Source organism: Gopherus evgoodei, chromosome 4, assembly GCF_007399415.2.
Source record: "Gopherus evgoodei ecotype Sinaloan lineage chromosome 4, rGopEvg1_v1.p, whole genome shotgun sequence".
Taxonomy (NCBI): domain Eukaryota; kingdom Metazoa; phylum Chordata; order Testudines; family Testudinidae; genus Gopherus; species Gopherus evgoodei.
Window position 1 is genome coordinate 65,117,565 of NC_044325.1, and position 17,371 is coordinate 65,134,935.

At 44.9% G+C, this 17,371-nt stretch overlaps 1 protein-coding gene across 8 annotated transcripts in view; it reads right to left on the reverse strand.

The window, feature by feature from the left end:
* Positions 1 to 17,371, reverse strand: part of RPAP1 (RNA polymerase II associated protein 1) — a 56,851-nt gene that overhangs the window by 18,629 nt on the left and 20,851 nt on the right. For all 8 annotated transcript variants that reach the window (XR_004000010.1, XR_004000009.1, XM_030559529.1 and 5 more), the window contains 8 exons: positions 15,286 to 15,401; positions 14,698 to 14,796; positions 14,142 to 14,243; positions 8,624 to 8,791; positions 5,596 to 5,781; positions 2,961 to 3,095; positions 2,583 to 2,762; positions 189 to 346 (listed from right to left, as the gene is read on the reverse strand). Coding sequence is in view for 6 of the 8 variants with exons in the window: in XM_030559529.1 (XP_030415389.1) it covers positions 189 to 346; positions 2,583 to 2,762; positions 2,961 to 3,095; positions 5,596 to 5,781; positions 8,624 to 8,791; positions 14,142 to 14,243; positions 14,698 to 14,796; positions 15,286 to 15,401 (1,144 nt within the window). In the remaining 2 variants the exon portion in view is untranslated. The remainder of the gene's footprint in view (positions 1 to 188; positions 347 to 2,582; positions 2,763 to 2,960; positions 3,096 to 5,595; positions 5,782 to 8,623; positions 8,792 to 14,141; positions 14,244 to 14,697; positions 14,797 to 15,285; positions 15,402 to 17,371) is intronic.

Here is a 17,371-nt window from a genome sequence, read left to right on the forward strand (position 1 = left end):
ACTTAAACGAGGGAGACCATGAAAGGACGGAAGAAGTTGAGGTCACAACAGGGAAATCAATGGAAGCTAGGTTTTTCAGCACCCTGGGGAGGCTCCACAGATCCCTGCAATCACCTGCCTTAAAACAGGCAGCTCATTTCTTCATTACACAGACACTGAGTCCCCATTTCTCCAGGTTTGGGCCATACCTGTAGAGATCACAGGACTGACCGCAGCTAGCAGCCACAGCCCACAGCCGGAAAGCCTCAGTGCTCAGCCTTATGGCTTCCTCCCTGCGCAGAGGCAGGTCCTGGGGATCTTCAGCTATAAACCGACTCAGTCGACTCTTCAGCTCAAATTTATTCAGCTGGAAAGAAGAAGCAGACAAATAAAGAAGTAAGATTTGTCTTGTCTTTGGGTCTTATTGTTTGAGCCTCATGCACTGAGACAGCTGCAGTCTCCATTCATAGATTCGAAGGGCATAAGGGACTATTGTGGTCATCTAGTCTGATGAACTTCCCCAAAATAATTATGAGAGTAACCTTTTCAAAAACATGCAATCTTGATTTAAAAGTTATTGGTGATGGGGAATCTACCAAGACACTCTGATCCAATGGTTAATTACTCTCATGATTAAAAATATATGCTTCATTACCAGTCTGAATTTGTCTAGCTTCAACTTCCAGCCACAGGACCACGTTATACCTTTCTCTGCTTGACTGAAGAGCCCATCATCAAATATTTGTTCCTCACCTACGTACTTACAGACTGTAATCAAATTACCCATTAATCTCCTCTTTAAGATAAATAGATCCACTTCCTTGAGTCTGTCACTATAAGGCATGTTTTCTAATCCTTTGATCTTTCTCAGGCCTCTCCTGTACCCTCTCCAATTTATCAACATCCTCCTTGAATTGCGGGCACCAGAACTGGACACAGTGTTCGAGGAGATGCACCAGTGCCAAATACAAAGGTAAAATAGCCTCTATGCTCTTACTCGATTTGCCCATTTACATATCCAAGGACTGCATTAGTCCCTGTTGGCCACAGTGTCACACTGGGAGCTCACATTCAGCTGATTATCCACCATGATCACAAAATCTTTTTCAGAGTCACTGCTTCTCAGGATAGGTCCCCCATTCTGTAAAGATGGCCCCCAATCTTGGTTCCTGGATGTATACATTTAGCCATATTAAAACACACATTGTTTGCTTGAGCCCAGGTTACCATACAGTGATGTAGATCACTCTGTATCAGGGGCCTGTCCTCTTCATTATTTCCCACTCCCTCAATTTGTGTGTCATCTGCAAATATTCTCAGTGATTATTTAGTGTTTTTTTCCAGGTCACGGATCAAAATGTTAAATAGCATAGGGCCAACAACCAACCCCTGTGGAATCCCATTAGGAATACCTCATTCTATGATGATTCCCCGTTCACAATTACATTTTGAGACCAATCAGTTAGCCAGTTTCTTATTCATTTAATGAGTGCAATGCTAATTTTAATTCAACCCATTCTAAACTCCTCTTTATAATCACACAGCTCATTGTAACATTCAAATCTATCGGTTTAGTTTACATTAAGGTTCCATTTATTAGGGATTAATAAATGATCAATAGATGTTACAAACATGTTACAGATGTCATAAGCAACCCACTGTGGGACTCTAACATTCTAGAACAACCGATTAACCTTTTATTAAAGGTCTACTAATCCTTTACAAGCCATTTAAAATGAAACCTTAATATAAAAGAGTGACCTACTTTTTGATACTTGGTGGTGTTCAGTAGGTTTTCCTCTTTCAAAATGGGGTCTCACATGTCTGTTCAGATGCTTTATTTGATAATGGGCTCTTGCTCTCTTGGAAACGTTCAGGTTTTAATTTAGTTTCTTGCATCTCTATCTACTAGGAGCCTCTATAAATACTGAATTGAAAACTTCAAGAGGTGCCTGCTGTATTATGATGGGTACCTGCCAGCCATGCTGATTTCACATGCTGCCTTGCATAACTGACTTTGTTTTCTGATTGGTTGTTGGAAGTGAGGTCATCAGTTTAATAGGCAGGGATAGCATAAGGGAAGAATGACTATTTCTGAAGGCAGATTACCTGCCGGGTATCCAGTCCCCTTCATCCTCTTTATGTGGTTTCATTAAGTAATGGACTCAAGGAGGAGTTCGAGAAAGCACCTGGTACCTTCTTGGGTGGGACACAGAAATGCTCCCAACACAAGTCCACACACACAATCTTGGCCTCCTATGAGGATTGTCTGACCTTCAGAGACATCTCTTAACAGTCAAACAAATTATGCAGAACATAGCATTTTGCAGCATGCAACTGAGAGACAGAGATGGAGGGGCTGGGAGTTACACTGCTAATATTTAAGTGTTTGGAAGCCAGCTGCTTTTCTTCATTCCAGAGATAGATCCAAATCAGAACCCAGATCCAACCTTCCCTCCACATGAACTCTGGGTCCAACTCTACAGCTCAGACCCATCCCTAGTTAACTCCCTCCCTTTATTTAGAAAACAAGGTATATTAAACCAGTGCTTCCACTTCTGCCCCTTCTGAGCAGAAAGGCCATGCTGAATCATACTTCTTACCAGTCTGGCTGTTGCATTCCTCCCCCCAGATGCCAGGACTCTGATCAACTTCATGGCGGTGGCACACGCAACGCCATGGAGGCTGGTGAGCAAGTGGCCTGGTTCAGCTACCCGGGGATCCCACTGAACAGGGAGAAACTCTCTAACGATGGTCTCAATCAGCCGAGGACAGGCCAGGAGCTGTACAAAAGCAAACAACACAGACATTGACTCTCAGGGCAGGAAAGCAACTCTGGCAGTTTGATTGTCAACAGGAGCAAGTAGCACAACAATACCAATAGTCACCCCATCCCCTCTCCATTTTTCCATCTTCTTCCTCACCGTTCCCCCTCCTCACCTGTCGCCCCCTTCTCTCTAACTTTCTGCATAGGTGGGTACCTGACTGCATGCTTCAGAGGAGTGCCTTGCTACCCGGATAAGAATATCCAGGATGTCCAGAACTACAGCAGGGACTGGTCGCACCACCTCAAGGATGTACCTCAGCCGTTGAAGAAACTGTGTCTTCAGAAGTCCCTGCAAGACAAAGAAAACAAAAACAAACCCATCACAATCCTAACATTAGCTCTACACACAATGTTCATGCTACAGCTGCTGGAGAGAAAGTCCTGTGAAATAGGCGTCTATTTATTGGAACAGGATTTAAAACCATCCTTTGTTTTAAAGGAAGAACTCTGCTAAGAGCAGCCAGTGTGAAGACAAACAAGTATAAGTTGGGATAGAAAGAGAAAGAGCAACTGGACTTCCATATGGGATCCAAACCCACATGCTTCAGCGCATAAGCCAACTACTGACTGACGGGGGGTAGGAAGACATTTCCACCATAACAATTATGAAATAATGTGCCTGTACAGGTTCTCTCACCTTTTTTTGACACAGCTGAAATTGGCCATTGATCCCCATCTAGTCCAGTATCCTGTCTCTGGCAATGGCCAGTACCAGAAACTGAGAATGGACAGTTAATCCCATTTTATAGGTAGGAAAACTGAGGCACAAAAAGATTAGGTGACCTTTTTAGGGTTAAACAGTGGGAAATCAGAGTCAGTGTCAAAGGCAGGAACAGAATCTGAAGTTCAAGTGACATTTATTCATTTTTGGACCTGGAAAGCAGGCATTTCTAAAAACACGTGGATTTACTACTCCTATTTTATGGTAACATCTTGGCGATCTGTTCTGGCATTTAATATAAAATGCACTTGCAATAAAAATAGAGGGAACTGAATTTCAAAGAAGCAGCAGATTCATATGGCTATGACATGGCTGTTGAGGTGCATAGAATGGACTTGTATCTTGAAAGGTCCCTTGCAAATCATCTTCCTTTGGTAAGAGTCAGTATGGGAGGATGCAGGCTTCTTAAATCTCTCAAAATTGCACCTTCCAACCTCATTCATGGTCATCCTCATGCTCTACTTCTTGTGAACGCAGCTCTATAAATGTTCTGTAAAAGCATACCACCATCTTATGCACATTGGACATGACCCTACCACTGCAGTTGTCTTGTTCCCAAATAGTGCAAGTCTGCAACTTGCTGGGATTGTCTAAGTATCTCCTAGTTTGTTACCAAAATCAAATCAACAGATATTAAGAAGCTGCCATAATTTTTGGCACTGAAAAAACAGTTTAATTTCCTCTCCTCCGCCATGTTAATTTCCTCCTTTAACAGCCATATTTCTGCTCATGAGTTGTCATCAGTATCATATTGAACTCTCCTATCTTAGTTGTCACAAAGACATCCATCCAGCCAAACAGACCTCTGAAGATGCTAAAATGCCACTGATAAGACCAATCAAACGTATGACTTCTTTGGCTATAGAACCTCCTGCTGTCAATCAACTAGTCGGATAGATAAAACAGTTCAACCATTCAATGTCACTGCCATCTACGTGCAGTATCGGCAGGTAATTCATTTCTGTTTTATAGGAGGCATGCATAGCTTTGGTTTTATCACCATTCGCAGCTCTTTCAGCATTAACTGTAGTTGACCGGTACTCTCTCCATGTAAGGCAACATCACCCACATATGAGATCTTCTAAAGATGAATCTTTAAAATTTCAGACCTCCTACTCAACCAGCTTTGTCATCAAACAGTCTATTTGAACAGTAAATAACACTGGGGAGCGAACGCACACACGGCACACCCGATTCTACCGAAAAACTACAACTGTTGACACTCATACCTCTAAAAATACTGTGATACAACTCCACCACTAGGCACACTAAAACCTCCGGCATCCCATACTCGCATAGCAGTACCTCATTGTTGATCGATGCACTGAGTCAAGAGAGGCCGCAGAGTCTATAAACACAATCTGAACTTCCTCTTGTCACTCTAGTCGTTTGTCAATAACATTCCACAAAGCATATATAGCGTGGATTGACCTGTACGGAAACCACACTGGTTGTCTCTCATTTTGTACAAGCTGATCGCTGTTCTTTTTTTAAAAGAGGATGAAGCAGCCCCTTTTCCAATCATCTGGAATGTGACTGGTTTCCCAAACTTTTAAGACAATTAAAAGCTGGACCTTCACTCTTGAGCAGTTTTGATGAAATATTGTTAAGACCAGGTACTTTATTATTTTGTAACTGCTGGATTGCAAACAGCATTTCCTTTAATGTCATCAGCCTGTTTCTCTTGGGCTCATTTTTGGATTAAGGTTATAGCTAACATCTTGTGGCCATACTATCATTACCTAGGAGGCTGGCTCTGAGATAACAAAAATGACTGTTTCTAGGTCTCATATCAGTAGGACAGGGATGAAGAGAAGTGCATGGAGAATTCACATTAAAGTTATAAAGGTTTAATTGCAAGACACAAGTATAAGAGGGAGGTGAATGAATTAGGTGGTCTCACTTAGGTGACATGCCATAAATGATGGTGACATCAAGGTCACCAATGTTCCAGAAATCACACTGGAATTTCAATGTACAGGTCCATCTAGCTAGCTTTAACAGCACATACAGCCTTTATGCAGATATGGTTTTGCTGGTGAGATTCCAGACATAGCTATGGGTTTACCTTTATGACATCATACCGGGCCACATCTGGATCTGACTTGTTTTCAACCTTTGATTTTTTCCCTTGTGTTTTTTCCATTAGAGTCAATTCTTCCTCTTCCTCCTCCTCCTCCTCCTCTTCACTGTTGGGGGTGAAGGGGAACACAGCCATCCCCTGGTACCATGAGAAAGTCTGATCAAGATACTCCTGTAAGGAAAAGAAAAGCACATATGTAAATTATAGCAAAGGGAGGGCAGAAAGGGAGGCATTTTAAAAATGCTTTTGAATACAAGCCAGTGCAGCCCAAAATGGGAACAAGAAACCATGGTGTATTCACAACGCCTAAGTCTAAGGTAAAGGGACCTGGGGAGAATGCCAACCTCAGACTGGTCCAAATTCCACTGAGACAAAAGCATTCTAAACAAATATGCAGGATGGGTAGAAACGGTGTATCTAGTGGTTACCTGGAAGGTGAGATTCTTGGGTTCTATTCCGGTTTCTACCGCTAGCTCACTGTTGACCTCAAATGGGTCACTTAGAGAGGCATTCAAGTTAAAACGTATACTAAAATAAGTGTTATCCATTTTCTTCTACATTAAAACTTCATTTACTTTTTGCACCTCTCTCAGCTTGGGCAATGAACATATAGACTAGACAGCTTTACTTTTGTTTCTATCCCATTTCACATTCAGGTTCTTCTGCTCCAGAACAAGACTGTAAATATTTGAGCTTCCACCACATCAGAGAAATGTTTCCATCCAGCCAGACCTGTCTTCCAGTGAATATTTTTAACTGCAGAAAAGCTTGTTTTTTTAATGAAAACTAAATTTGAGGCTTCAACTACTTGACAGAGTCCCTTTAAACTCATATCTCTTGGTCTGCCAATCAGTAAAACAACAGTGTGGTGTGAATTAGTTAATGTTTGTAAAGTTTTTGAACAATCTTGGATGAAAGGTGCTATAGAAGTTTGAACTATTATTAGGCACAAAAAGCAATGCTGACAATATGAAGGGTAAACTGTGACGTCAAGGGCTCAGAGAAAAGGCTGGGATTACAGCTGGAAACCCTGAAATTGGGATCCACTCTTGTAAACCTAGAAGTCAAAAAGCTCTAGATAGATTATTTCTTATTAATTATTTAAAGAGTGAAATAAGTCACCTCCCTTAGGCAAGACCTAATTTATGGATGAAGGGAAGATTTAGCTAGAATGATAAAGACCTGAAATTATAACAGAGATAACAGATGTATTAACAGACCCATAACTAGGCAGAAACTGGGCACACCTGGATAAGCTGGAGTACTCCTCAAGGTGAGACAAGTTAATTATGACATATTTGTGGAGCATTCCCCTTGGATAACAAGTTCTTTGCACATGTGAATTATCTTCCAGCTAATGATCTCAGAGTGCTTGACTATTATTAATAAATGAGGCTTCCAAACATCCCTGGTAGACAAGGCAGTATTGTTTACCCTGATTTGACACAGGCAGACTGAGGCTGTGAGACTTGTCAAAGATCACGCCACAGGTCTGCGGCAGAGCCAAGGACACAATGGCAGATGCCCAGTCCAGAGCTCTACACACAAGACCATCCTTTCTTCGTAGGTCTGGAGCCACCCTCCGAAGCCTGATAACATGAGTGACACACTGAAGATGTTCAAAAGGAGAAATCGTAACACAGACATTTGCCTTTATAGTGCAATTGTTGGTAGAGTTTCTGGCCTTGCATATGCAAAGACATCATACCAAGAGTCAAGGCGGCAACATTCCTTCTTTTATGGCTGCAGCAGAGAGCCATACTACTACATTTTGCTCTGGGCACCTAGTTACCAGAAACATGCAGACAATTCAAAAGAGTCTGAGAAAAAAAATCATTGAGAGGTTGGATTGGTTTGTAGCACTGCTTCCAATGCAGGGGGCAGGGCCCACCCAAGAGAGCATAATCAGACCAAGGGATGGCAGAGCAGAGGAAAAAAACAGTAGGGGGGAGGGACAGCTCAGTGGTTTGAGCATTGGCCTGCTAAACCCAGGGTTGAGAGCTCAATCCTTCAGGGGGCCATTTAAGGATCTGGGGCAAAAAATCTGTCTGGGGATTGGTCCTGCTTCGAGAAGGGGGCTGGACTAGATGACCTCCTGAGGTCTCTTCCAACCTGACATTCTGTGATTCTATGACAGGGAAAGCTACATGACCCTCCATTCACCTCACCTTCCCCATTGTGACTATGCTCCTGTGATTGGAGGAAGTTGCAGGGGACTGCTTGAAAGCTACCTGCTTTCCTTGCCTACTTCAATGGCAGTCCTACTGCAGCCCCCCGAGGGCAGCAGCTCCTGGTCAAAAGGCTGCAGATTCAGGCCGCAGGGCTCACCATGCTCCTTCTGCAGGGTAAGCCCAGCAAGGAGGGCATGTGGGTCTTTACCCCAGAGGGTTATCAATGATATCTACACCACAAAAAAAAGCCTTGTAGTCTTCTGGTGAAAGGGGGACAAAGGCAGGAAAGAATGAGAAATAAGACCAAGAAAACAGAGCAAAAGGGCCCTGGAGAGGGAGCCAGAGAAAAAGAACAGATGAATGGAGTGAGAGCAGCAACTGTGCTGGGTTAAGGCATGAGGAGGAGAGCATCCAGCAGCCAGTCCACTGGCTGGAAGGGAGGCATCACAATAAAGGGCTGGAAACCATTGACGAAAGAGGTCAGATTAAAAGAACCAGATACATTTAGCTTGAAAATGAGGCTGTGAAATAACACTGTGTACATGAACACCAGAAAAGGAGAGAAGTTCAGCAGCCCTGAGATGAATTTAGGGCAAGGCAGAGTTAGTCTGAATAGCAGGAACAAATTCTGAATAGTCAGATTTATTAGAGTAATTAGGCCAAGGAAGAGGAGTGGTGGAAGCCCCACTGCTTGCAGTGTGATTGAACAAATCATGAAAACACTGTTCTGTGGAGAATAATGTGACATTGACCACCATACGGCTTGGTCCGAATGACTTAATAGGCCCCTTCCTTCTGATTCCCACACCTAATCGGCATTACACCCAGTACCACTCTCTCACCTCATCTTCAGGGGACACCAGCAGTGCATGGAGAGCCCGGAGGGATGCTGCAATGACATTATCCACCGTATCATCCAAGGAGAAGCGCAACAAGAAGAGGAATCCAGCATCGAGCAGCAAGCGCAGGACACTACCCTTCAGGGAGGAGGCAAACTCCCCAGCCTTGGCCTGAAAGAAATGCCATCCACTACCTCAGCATCAACAACAGGGTCACCCCATTAAAGCCAGGTGTGTATTAACATGCACCATACTTACTGTTGCCTGTGTTAAATGTAAAGCAGCTAAGAGGGCTGTTTGGTCCGTGACAACGATGGAGCACCCTGTCCAGCGGGAGCTGCACAGTAAGGCTGGAACGTTACATAGTGGCTACACATTTTCACACTATTTAATCCAAAGCTAATTAACTCCAGAATGACCCTAGCAGTTGTCCACAAGTGGACTTTAGAATCAATTAAAAAGGGAATCCAGCAGGCATCCTGGACTCCAATGGACATGCAAGATGCAGAGAAATTCAGTAGGGTCATATTCAGTTCAGATACCCACAATGCTGTGCACTTTGGGAATGTTTCCAACTAACAACCTGCCATGGCTTCTTTTGAACCTTCCCCTCTACACCCCTCTCCACATAGGAGGGTCATAAAAATGCCCCGAGTGGATAAATATACATGATCAGTTACACTGCAAACACACGGAGATCCATGAAGAAGGCTGTGCTGCCATGGCACATCATGAACACCTGACTGATTGCAGCTTCATGAGCCACAGTCCTCCCAAAATACTCCTTTTGTACCTCCATTAGAGGGGAGTAGTCCTACATTCCTCATGCCAGTCCACCATTTGCTGACATTTCACACTTAGTTTGAGGGATCACAACTCCTTTCCTATTTAAGGATGAGAAAGTATCCCTATGACTGAACTAATGCTCTCCCACTGTGGTCTAGTCCCTCTGGACTAACCCTATCAATGTGTGGGGCAGGAAGAGTGAAAAGCAAGTACAGCAGGAGTAGGAAGACTCAGTCCTTTGGTTTCTATTCTTTTGTTTTCTGTATGTGAATGGCTACCTTTCCCTCACCTCAGAGGTCATACTTTTTAATTCTGGATCAAACTCCTGCTCCTCACCCCATCCCACAAAGTCATCTCTGCATCATTCATTGCTGACATCCCCTGCAGTACATTCCCTGTGAGCCAGGTAGGAAGTTGTGCTGCTTTCCACTGAGGAAGACAATTCACTTTGCCACTGGTGCTGGTGCATTGCTTTAGGAGTAGGACGGTTTATTCTCACCTGCTATAAGAACAAGCACGTCACAGATCTAGCTCAGCCAATGGGAGAGAAAGTGCAATAAAATAGCTTATGTCAGATGTAAGGCTGTCGATTAATTGCAGTTAACTCACGCAATTAACTCAAAAAAATTAATAGTGATTAATTGCAGTTTTATTTGCACTGTTAAACAATAGAATACCAATTGAAATTTATTAAATATTTTGGATGTTTTTCTACATTTTCATATATGTTGTATTCTGTGTTGTAACTGAAATCAAAGTGTGTATTATTTTTATTACAAATATCTGAACTGTAAAAATTATAAAAAGAAATAGTACTTTTCAGTTCACCTCAGACAAGTATTGTAGCGTAATCTTTGTCCTGAAATAGAGAAGTGTAGATTTTTTTTGTTACGTAACTGCACTCAAAACCAAAACAATGTAAAACCTCAGAGCCTACAAGTCCACTCAGTCCTACTTCTTGCTCAGCAAATCACTAAGACAAACAAGTTCGTTTGCATTTACTGGACATAATGCTGCCCTCTTCTTATTCACAATGTCACCAGAAAGTGAGAACAGGCATCTGCACGGCACTTTTGTAGCCAGCACTGCAGAGTATTTACGTGCCAGATATAAAAGTTTATTAGAGAATATTTAAATAAAGATGATACAAAGAGTTTGAAACGTCAGTTATTGGTCATTGGGGGCAACATACAGAGTATAGGGGGACGCTGATATTTGGAAATTGGTTAGCACATAACATATACAGTCTGTAAGGTCCCCAATGCGGGGTGTACGGTGGGTGGGATCAGGAAGCAGTGAGGGTACATCGCTCATACAGTGGGTTACACGCAATCATGGGTATAAGTAAGCGGGCTGGGTAATGGGGACAGGATGACCCTCACATAGTGGAATCCAGTTCAGTGGGTTTAGGGCTCAGGGGATATGGTTCAGTAGGGGGGGGTTTATAGGTCTCCTCCCCCCCCATGGGTGCACAAAATCACGCCGGCTCACTCCTGGTATTGGCGGTGGCTGGTGATGTGCTCTGTGTAAATGTCCCTAGACCACCGGATAGTGTCCAAGACCATCAAATGTCTCATGAGCCATGAATAGCGACGGCCCACCCCACAGGCCCTAAGTACTCGTTCATTACAGAGGTCCCAGGCACCCAGCGCCCCGACAATCAGGGCGTCGGTGTAAACCTCGTAGCCCTTTGCCTGCAGGGTGTCAGCCAAGGGGGCATATTTTTCAAGTTTGCGGGCTCGGGTTTCGCAGAGGGCTGGGGTCCTGTTCTCAAATGGGATCGTCACGTCGATGAGGATGATCTTTTTCCGTTCCTCGTCCGTGACGACGATGTCTGGGCGCAGCAGGCTGTCAGTGTCAGGGATGGTGCGGTTGACTGCGATCTCACTCAGGTGTGGGGCAATGGCCTTCACCAGCCAGTCCGGGACAGCGTTGTGGCGCAGCTGCCAGGCTCTGGCGGGGGTTTGCAGCTGCACAGGACGTGGGGCAAGGTCTCCAGGGCATATCCGCACTTCCTGCAGCGCTTGTCTCGGTTCCCGTGGTGGACGGTTCTGTTGAGCAGGACGCAGTTCAGGCGGGCGCAGTGTATGAACAGCCAGTTGGCGAAACGGGTGAAGCTGCCCACAGGGAGAAAGTGGTTGCTGGAGTCCCACTTGCTGGTCACCTCAAAGGCCTTGCCCTGGTCGGGTTTTTTCCTCAGGGTGTCCACGTAGAGCGCGTGGACAGAGGCCTTCAGTGACTTCTCCAGCACGCCTCTGGCTCCGGGGCTGACGATCGTGTTGCCCTCCGTCTCGATCTGCGGCACCAGGACTCCCAGCTCCTGCCGTTCCTCGCTCCATACCCAGCAGCAGCCCAGTCGTTTTCCCAGCCGGCGCGTGGCGTTGCGGGCGCCGGACCACAGCGGGGCAATGTTGCCCCTGTCCCGGGGGAATTCGCCGTCTAGGGAGCCGCTCAGGAAAGTGGTTACATCTGGGCCGGACGGAGGCCTGCCAATTCGCTTCTCGATGACGGTGCATAGGGCGGCCACTGCGACGTTCTTTACCGTGGCGTCCGGGCACGTCAAGAGGCGGAAGGCGTGTGTGATGACTGCGATGTCGCAGAGGTCGCCCATGCGGGAGACGTTGGCACCGCCGTGCCTGTGGGCAATGTATATGAGCTCGTTGCTGGCTCTCTGGGGCAGGGACAGCCACTGCTTAACCAGCTGCCGGATGGTGTTGTCCGCCTTGTTGAGGGGCATCTTTGCCACAGCGGAACCTCTCAAGACGAAGGCGATGCGGGGGATCAGGAAAGTGTTGAGGGTGTTGACCTTCTGCCACGGCGCCAGCAGGCATGCGTCGATCTTGGCAGCGTCCTGTAGGATCTCCCGGATGGTGTCCTCAGGGGTCTGCCAGAAGCGGACGCCCGTTGGTGTGCCGAGGTGTTGGTACGCCTGCCCTTCTGCCAGGGGAACGACGGACTCGCCCTGGATCTGGAACTCCGTCGTCTGCACCGAGTCTCTCTTGCTCCCGTCGACGTGGAGTGATGCGCACTTCTTGGCGTTAAAGCGGAGACCCGTCCAGTCAGCGGCTCTCCCGATAGTATTGAGCATGTTCTGGAGCCTCTCGGGGTCGTCCGCGATCAGGACCAGGTCATCTGCATAGGCTAAGACGCTCACCTTCTCGCTGTGCAGGTCGAAGCCGTCAGCGCGGTCTGAGATCGCCCGCAGGAGCGGCTCCATGGCGAGGTTGAAGATGATTGGGCTGAGGGGGCAGCTCTGCTTCACGCCGCTGTGGATCGGGATCTCGGCGGTTTCTCCTTCTACGCCCCTTCATGCTTCAGCCACCATTCCAGAGGACATGCTTTCATGCTGATGATGCTTGTTAAAAAAAAAAGTGTTAAGTAAATTTGTGACCGAACACATTGGGGGAGAATTGTATGTCCCTTGCTCCGTTTTACCCACATTCTGCTATATATTTCATGCGATAGCAGTCTCGGATGATGACAAATCACATTGTTCATTTTAAGGAATTTCACTGCAGATTTCACAAAACACAAAGAAGGTATCAACGTGAGACTTCTAAAGATAGCTACAGCACTCGACCCGAGGTTTAAGAATCTGAAGTGCCTTCCAAAATCTGAGAGGGATGAGGTGCGGAGCATGCTTTCAGAAGTCTTAAAAGAGCAACACTCTGATGCGGAACTTACAGAACCTGAACCACCAAAACAGAAAGTTAACCTTGTGCTAGTGGCATCTGACTTAGACATTGAAAATGAGCATGCGTCCGTCCGCACTGCTTTGGATGGTTATCCAGCAGAACCCATCAGCAGCATGGATGCATGTCCCCTGGAATGGTGGTTGAAGCATGAAAGGACATATGAATTTTTGGTGCATCTGGCAAATAAGTATCTTGCGATTCCGGCTACAACAGCACCATGAGAATGCCTGTTCTCACTGTCAGGTGACATTGTAAACAAGAACCAGGCAGTATTATTTCCTGCAAATGTAAACAAACTTGTTTGTCTGAGCGATTGGCTTAACAAGAAATAGGACTGAGTGTACCTGCAGGCTCTAAAATTTTACTCTGTTTTATTTATGAATGTAGGTTTTTTTGTACATAATTCTACATTTCTAAGTTAATGATAAAGAGATTGCACTATAGTACTTGTATTAGGTGAACTGAAAAATACTATTTCTGTTTTTTACAGAGCAAATACTTGTAATCAAAAATAAATATTAACTGAGCACTGTACACTTTGTATTCTGTGTTGGAAATGTATATTTGAAAATGTAGAAAACATCCAAAAATATTTAAACAAATGGTATTCTATTGTTTAATCACGCGATTAATTTTTTTAATCGCTTGACAGCCCTAGTCAGATGAAACCATGGAACGACCAAATATGCAATCTCTGTGACACTGATGAACAGCACTTTTGAGATAGCTGGGGCTCAGTTCTCTCATAGCACAATTTCACTTGGATTCACACAGGCCTACACCTGACATGTGCATGCACACACCCTGCCCCTTTGCCAAGATGGCAGGGACAGGTAATACAGGAGTTGGCTCTGCCAGCTCCACATCTGTGAGGAGTTCTCCTTCATAAGGGGAATTTTCTGCTGGTGACTTCTGGCTGGAATCCATCCACTTTGTGCTGCCTGAGCAGTGCAAAGAGAACACATCACATTGAGAATCTGGGCCCTGACATTGCCAGCAGTGTGAACTAGGAGAAAGAACTTCATACAAAGATTACTCACCTTCTGGACAACATGGCCTAGCACCTGTAATGCCAATGTCCTCTGCTGAATGATCTGACTGCGGCACAAGTGGAAGAGCTCTTGGAGGGAATAACCAGCCCTCTACACAGAGGGGTAGGGGAAAGGGGAAAGAAAAAAAAAAAAAAAGATAAAACAGGATCCTTAGAGTAGTTACAAAATACTACCTAGTACGAGGGATAAACTGCATTGCAAAAGAGTTGTGGGTGCTGCTTTATGCAAATGACTGAAGAAATTCTACTTCACTGAGAGACTGGCTAAAGGGAGGCGTCACCTTGACAGGTAAGCCAGTTGTGTGGGGGTATTCTTTTGCAAGCAGATACATTTTAAAATGGGATTAAGGGGGGGTGGGTGGAAATAGCGGTTCAGTATGTTCCAATTTCTCTCCTGGGTCCTATTTCAACTCAAAATCATCAACGCATTCCTAAGGTACACATCACTAGGATATCCAGACACAAAGAATCTGAGAATTAAACATGAAAATCAGAATAAGGTGTACTCTCTTTCCATTTCCACTTTATTCTGGTATCTCCCTTACTTCTGCTTCTTCTCCATGATGGTGTAGACCAAGATGAGTAGGTAAATCTGCATCAGGAGGAATCAATTCTCCTTTCAAACTAAATCGTGCTTGCATTCCCTATTTAAAAAAACAAAAAGTTATTTTATTGCCTTCCACTCCACTCCATCCAGCTTTTATATCTTACTTCCTCAATACAGTTTCAAGCTCTTAGCTCACGATGTCCCAAGTTCTCTAGAACTTATCTCCATTACCCTGATTTCTTAACTTCCAAAGCTATATCCCCATATATTCCAGTTTCCAAACTTCAAATTCCCAGATCTCTCAGCCACTAAATTTCCATCTCAATCCCTGGTCCCCTCTAATTCCAGATCTACCCTGCATAGTATTATGGAAAAGACTAGGACTGGACGAACATGGTAACTGGATTCTCATCACACTCAGAGGACAGGGACAGATCTGGAGAGATGCCGTTGTTAGCATCATTTATAGTTTGAAGAAGAGAAGTCTTATTTTCCAGCAACGTCAGTCTCTAAAGATTTCACCAGCATGAACCACATGTCCCACCAACAAACGAAAAGGGAGAAAATCAGTTTCTACTTTTCAAACCTTTTTGGTTCTTCTCTGCCGGGGGCGGGGCAGATCCTTTATCCACTCCAGCTTCTCAAACTCCACATTGTTCATGTGGATCCATTCCTTCTGGGGCTTGATGGGAAGGTCAACTTCTTTGAGGAGGGAGAGAAAGCATCAGAGGCATTATCTTTCCTGGGCATAGAGAGAGACAGCCAAATATTTGGCTTTGAGAGTATTTCATGTGCAGTTTTCATGTAAAGTAATAAAAAAAAATCTTGAAATTGACTCATAGCTGGTGCATAAACATCAAAGATTTACTGCTGTTTTAATCTTTCATAAGCTCTAGAAGAGGAAGTAAACAGCACTGTAATGAAATTCATAGACGATGCTAATTTGAGAGGAGCTGAACACCAGACAGGATACAAACAAAGATTAGAAACATGGACAGAAAAAGAAATTAGATTCAAGTTTAAGAACTGCAAGCTAACAACATCTTAGGGGAAATAATCTGAAACAAAGAGGTAGAAAGCTAGGAAGCAGTAATGCTGAAAGAAACAGATGAGAACGGACAGTAAATTATTAGCCTGCAGTAAATTATGGTAACAAAATGTCAGTGCAATATTGAGCTGCCTAAAGACATCACGTTACAGGACAGAGAGGTAACAGTCCCTCACTACACAGATCTGATGCACCCACACCTGCAATGTTGTATTCAGTTCTGGCTACCTAGTCAGAAGCTGAAGCGATTGACTTCTGAGAAAAGATTAAAAACTTGCGATGGCGTGCAAATCCCATACAGGCCCTGAGTAAGCATGAGAGGCCAGTTATGTTACTTGGCTTCCCCTAGAGGGAGAGTCAAACTTAACTGATCATGCAGCCAGTTGGGCAAGAGCAGGCTGGTTAGAATAAAGAGCAGAAATCTGTAGCAGAAGGGGTCTGCAGGGAGAGTGTCAGAGCAGGGTGGGATAAACCCTGGGATCCTAGCCTGACTAGAGAAGGCTGGTAAGCAGCTGGGAAGGCATCTCTTGCGCATGGGAGTGCACAGACCTTGGTTGCTGGTTACAGGGTCCCTGGGCTGGAATCCAGTGTAGTGGGAGGGCCTGGTTTCCCCTCCCAGCCCCTTGGAAAGTGGCAGGAGCCTAGAGTTGGGGCCAAAAGATCTTCTGGTGAAGGCACTGAACTATTCTAGGTCAGACTTTGTTACCCTGGAAGGGGTGGATGAAATCATGACCTGGCCAGAGGACTGAGTTACAAGAAGAGAGACCACTGAAGCAACCATCAGCAGAGGGCACCATGTAGGGAAAACCACTGGTATGCCACATACCTGGCCACGAAGAGGTGATTCTAAGGCAACCGAACACCCTTCACAAAGCTAAATACATATATATAGAGAGAGAGCTTGGCTGAGCCATGACTCAGTGGAGAAGCATGACAACAGCTGACAAGTATTTGAAAGATGTAAACACCAGGGAGGAAGATCAATTATTTAGCATAATGAACAGAGCTTTAAACTAGAAGAAATTGAGAGAAGGGAAATTTAGGCTCAACATCATGGAAAACTTTTTGTCAGAGAGATGAATTAAGCTGCAAGTTGCTCTCCAAAGGGAAGGGGTGATTGGGACATGTAACTGGAGCCAACTAAACACTAGCAAAGGTACAGCAGAAATCTGTCCCATACTGGCTTGAGGATGGATGAGCTACCAGTCTTTTCCATCTCCAGATTCCACCCAGGAAACCACACAAACATTAGCTCAAGGTAGTCTGGACCAGGACTGGTTGTTGTGACCAGAGGGCATTGAAGAGTAGCAGCCCTGTTTCTGATTGAACAAAACAAGAGCAGGACATGGAGACATTTAAATTACTGCTGTAATCCGGAGCACTAAAGCACCCTTGCAAGGAACAATGGATACACATAAATCCTTTTTCCTGATCAGTCCTTTCCCCACAGATAACTGGCCCAGCCTGAAGCCTAACCTTTTCCTGGCTCATGTCTCCTGTTAGCCCTTTAATCTTCAGAAAGGGCCCCCATAATTTCTGAGACACAGCCATAGACTCATGATTAGTGTAGTATTGAATAAGGCAAGGAACCAAGTGCAGAGTTATCTACCCCAGCCAGAAAATT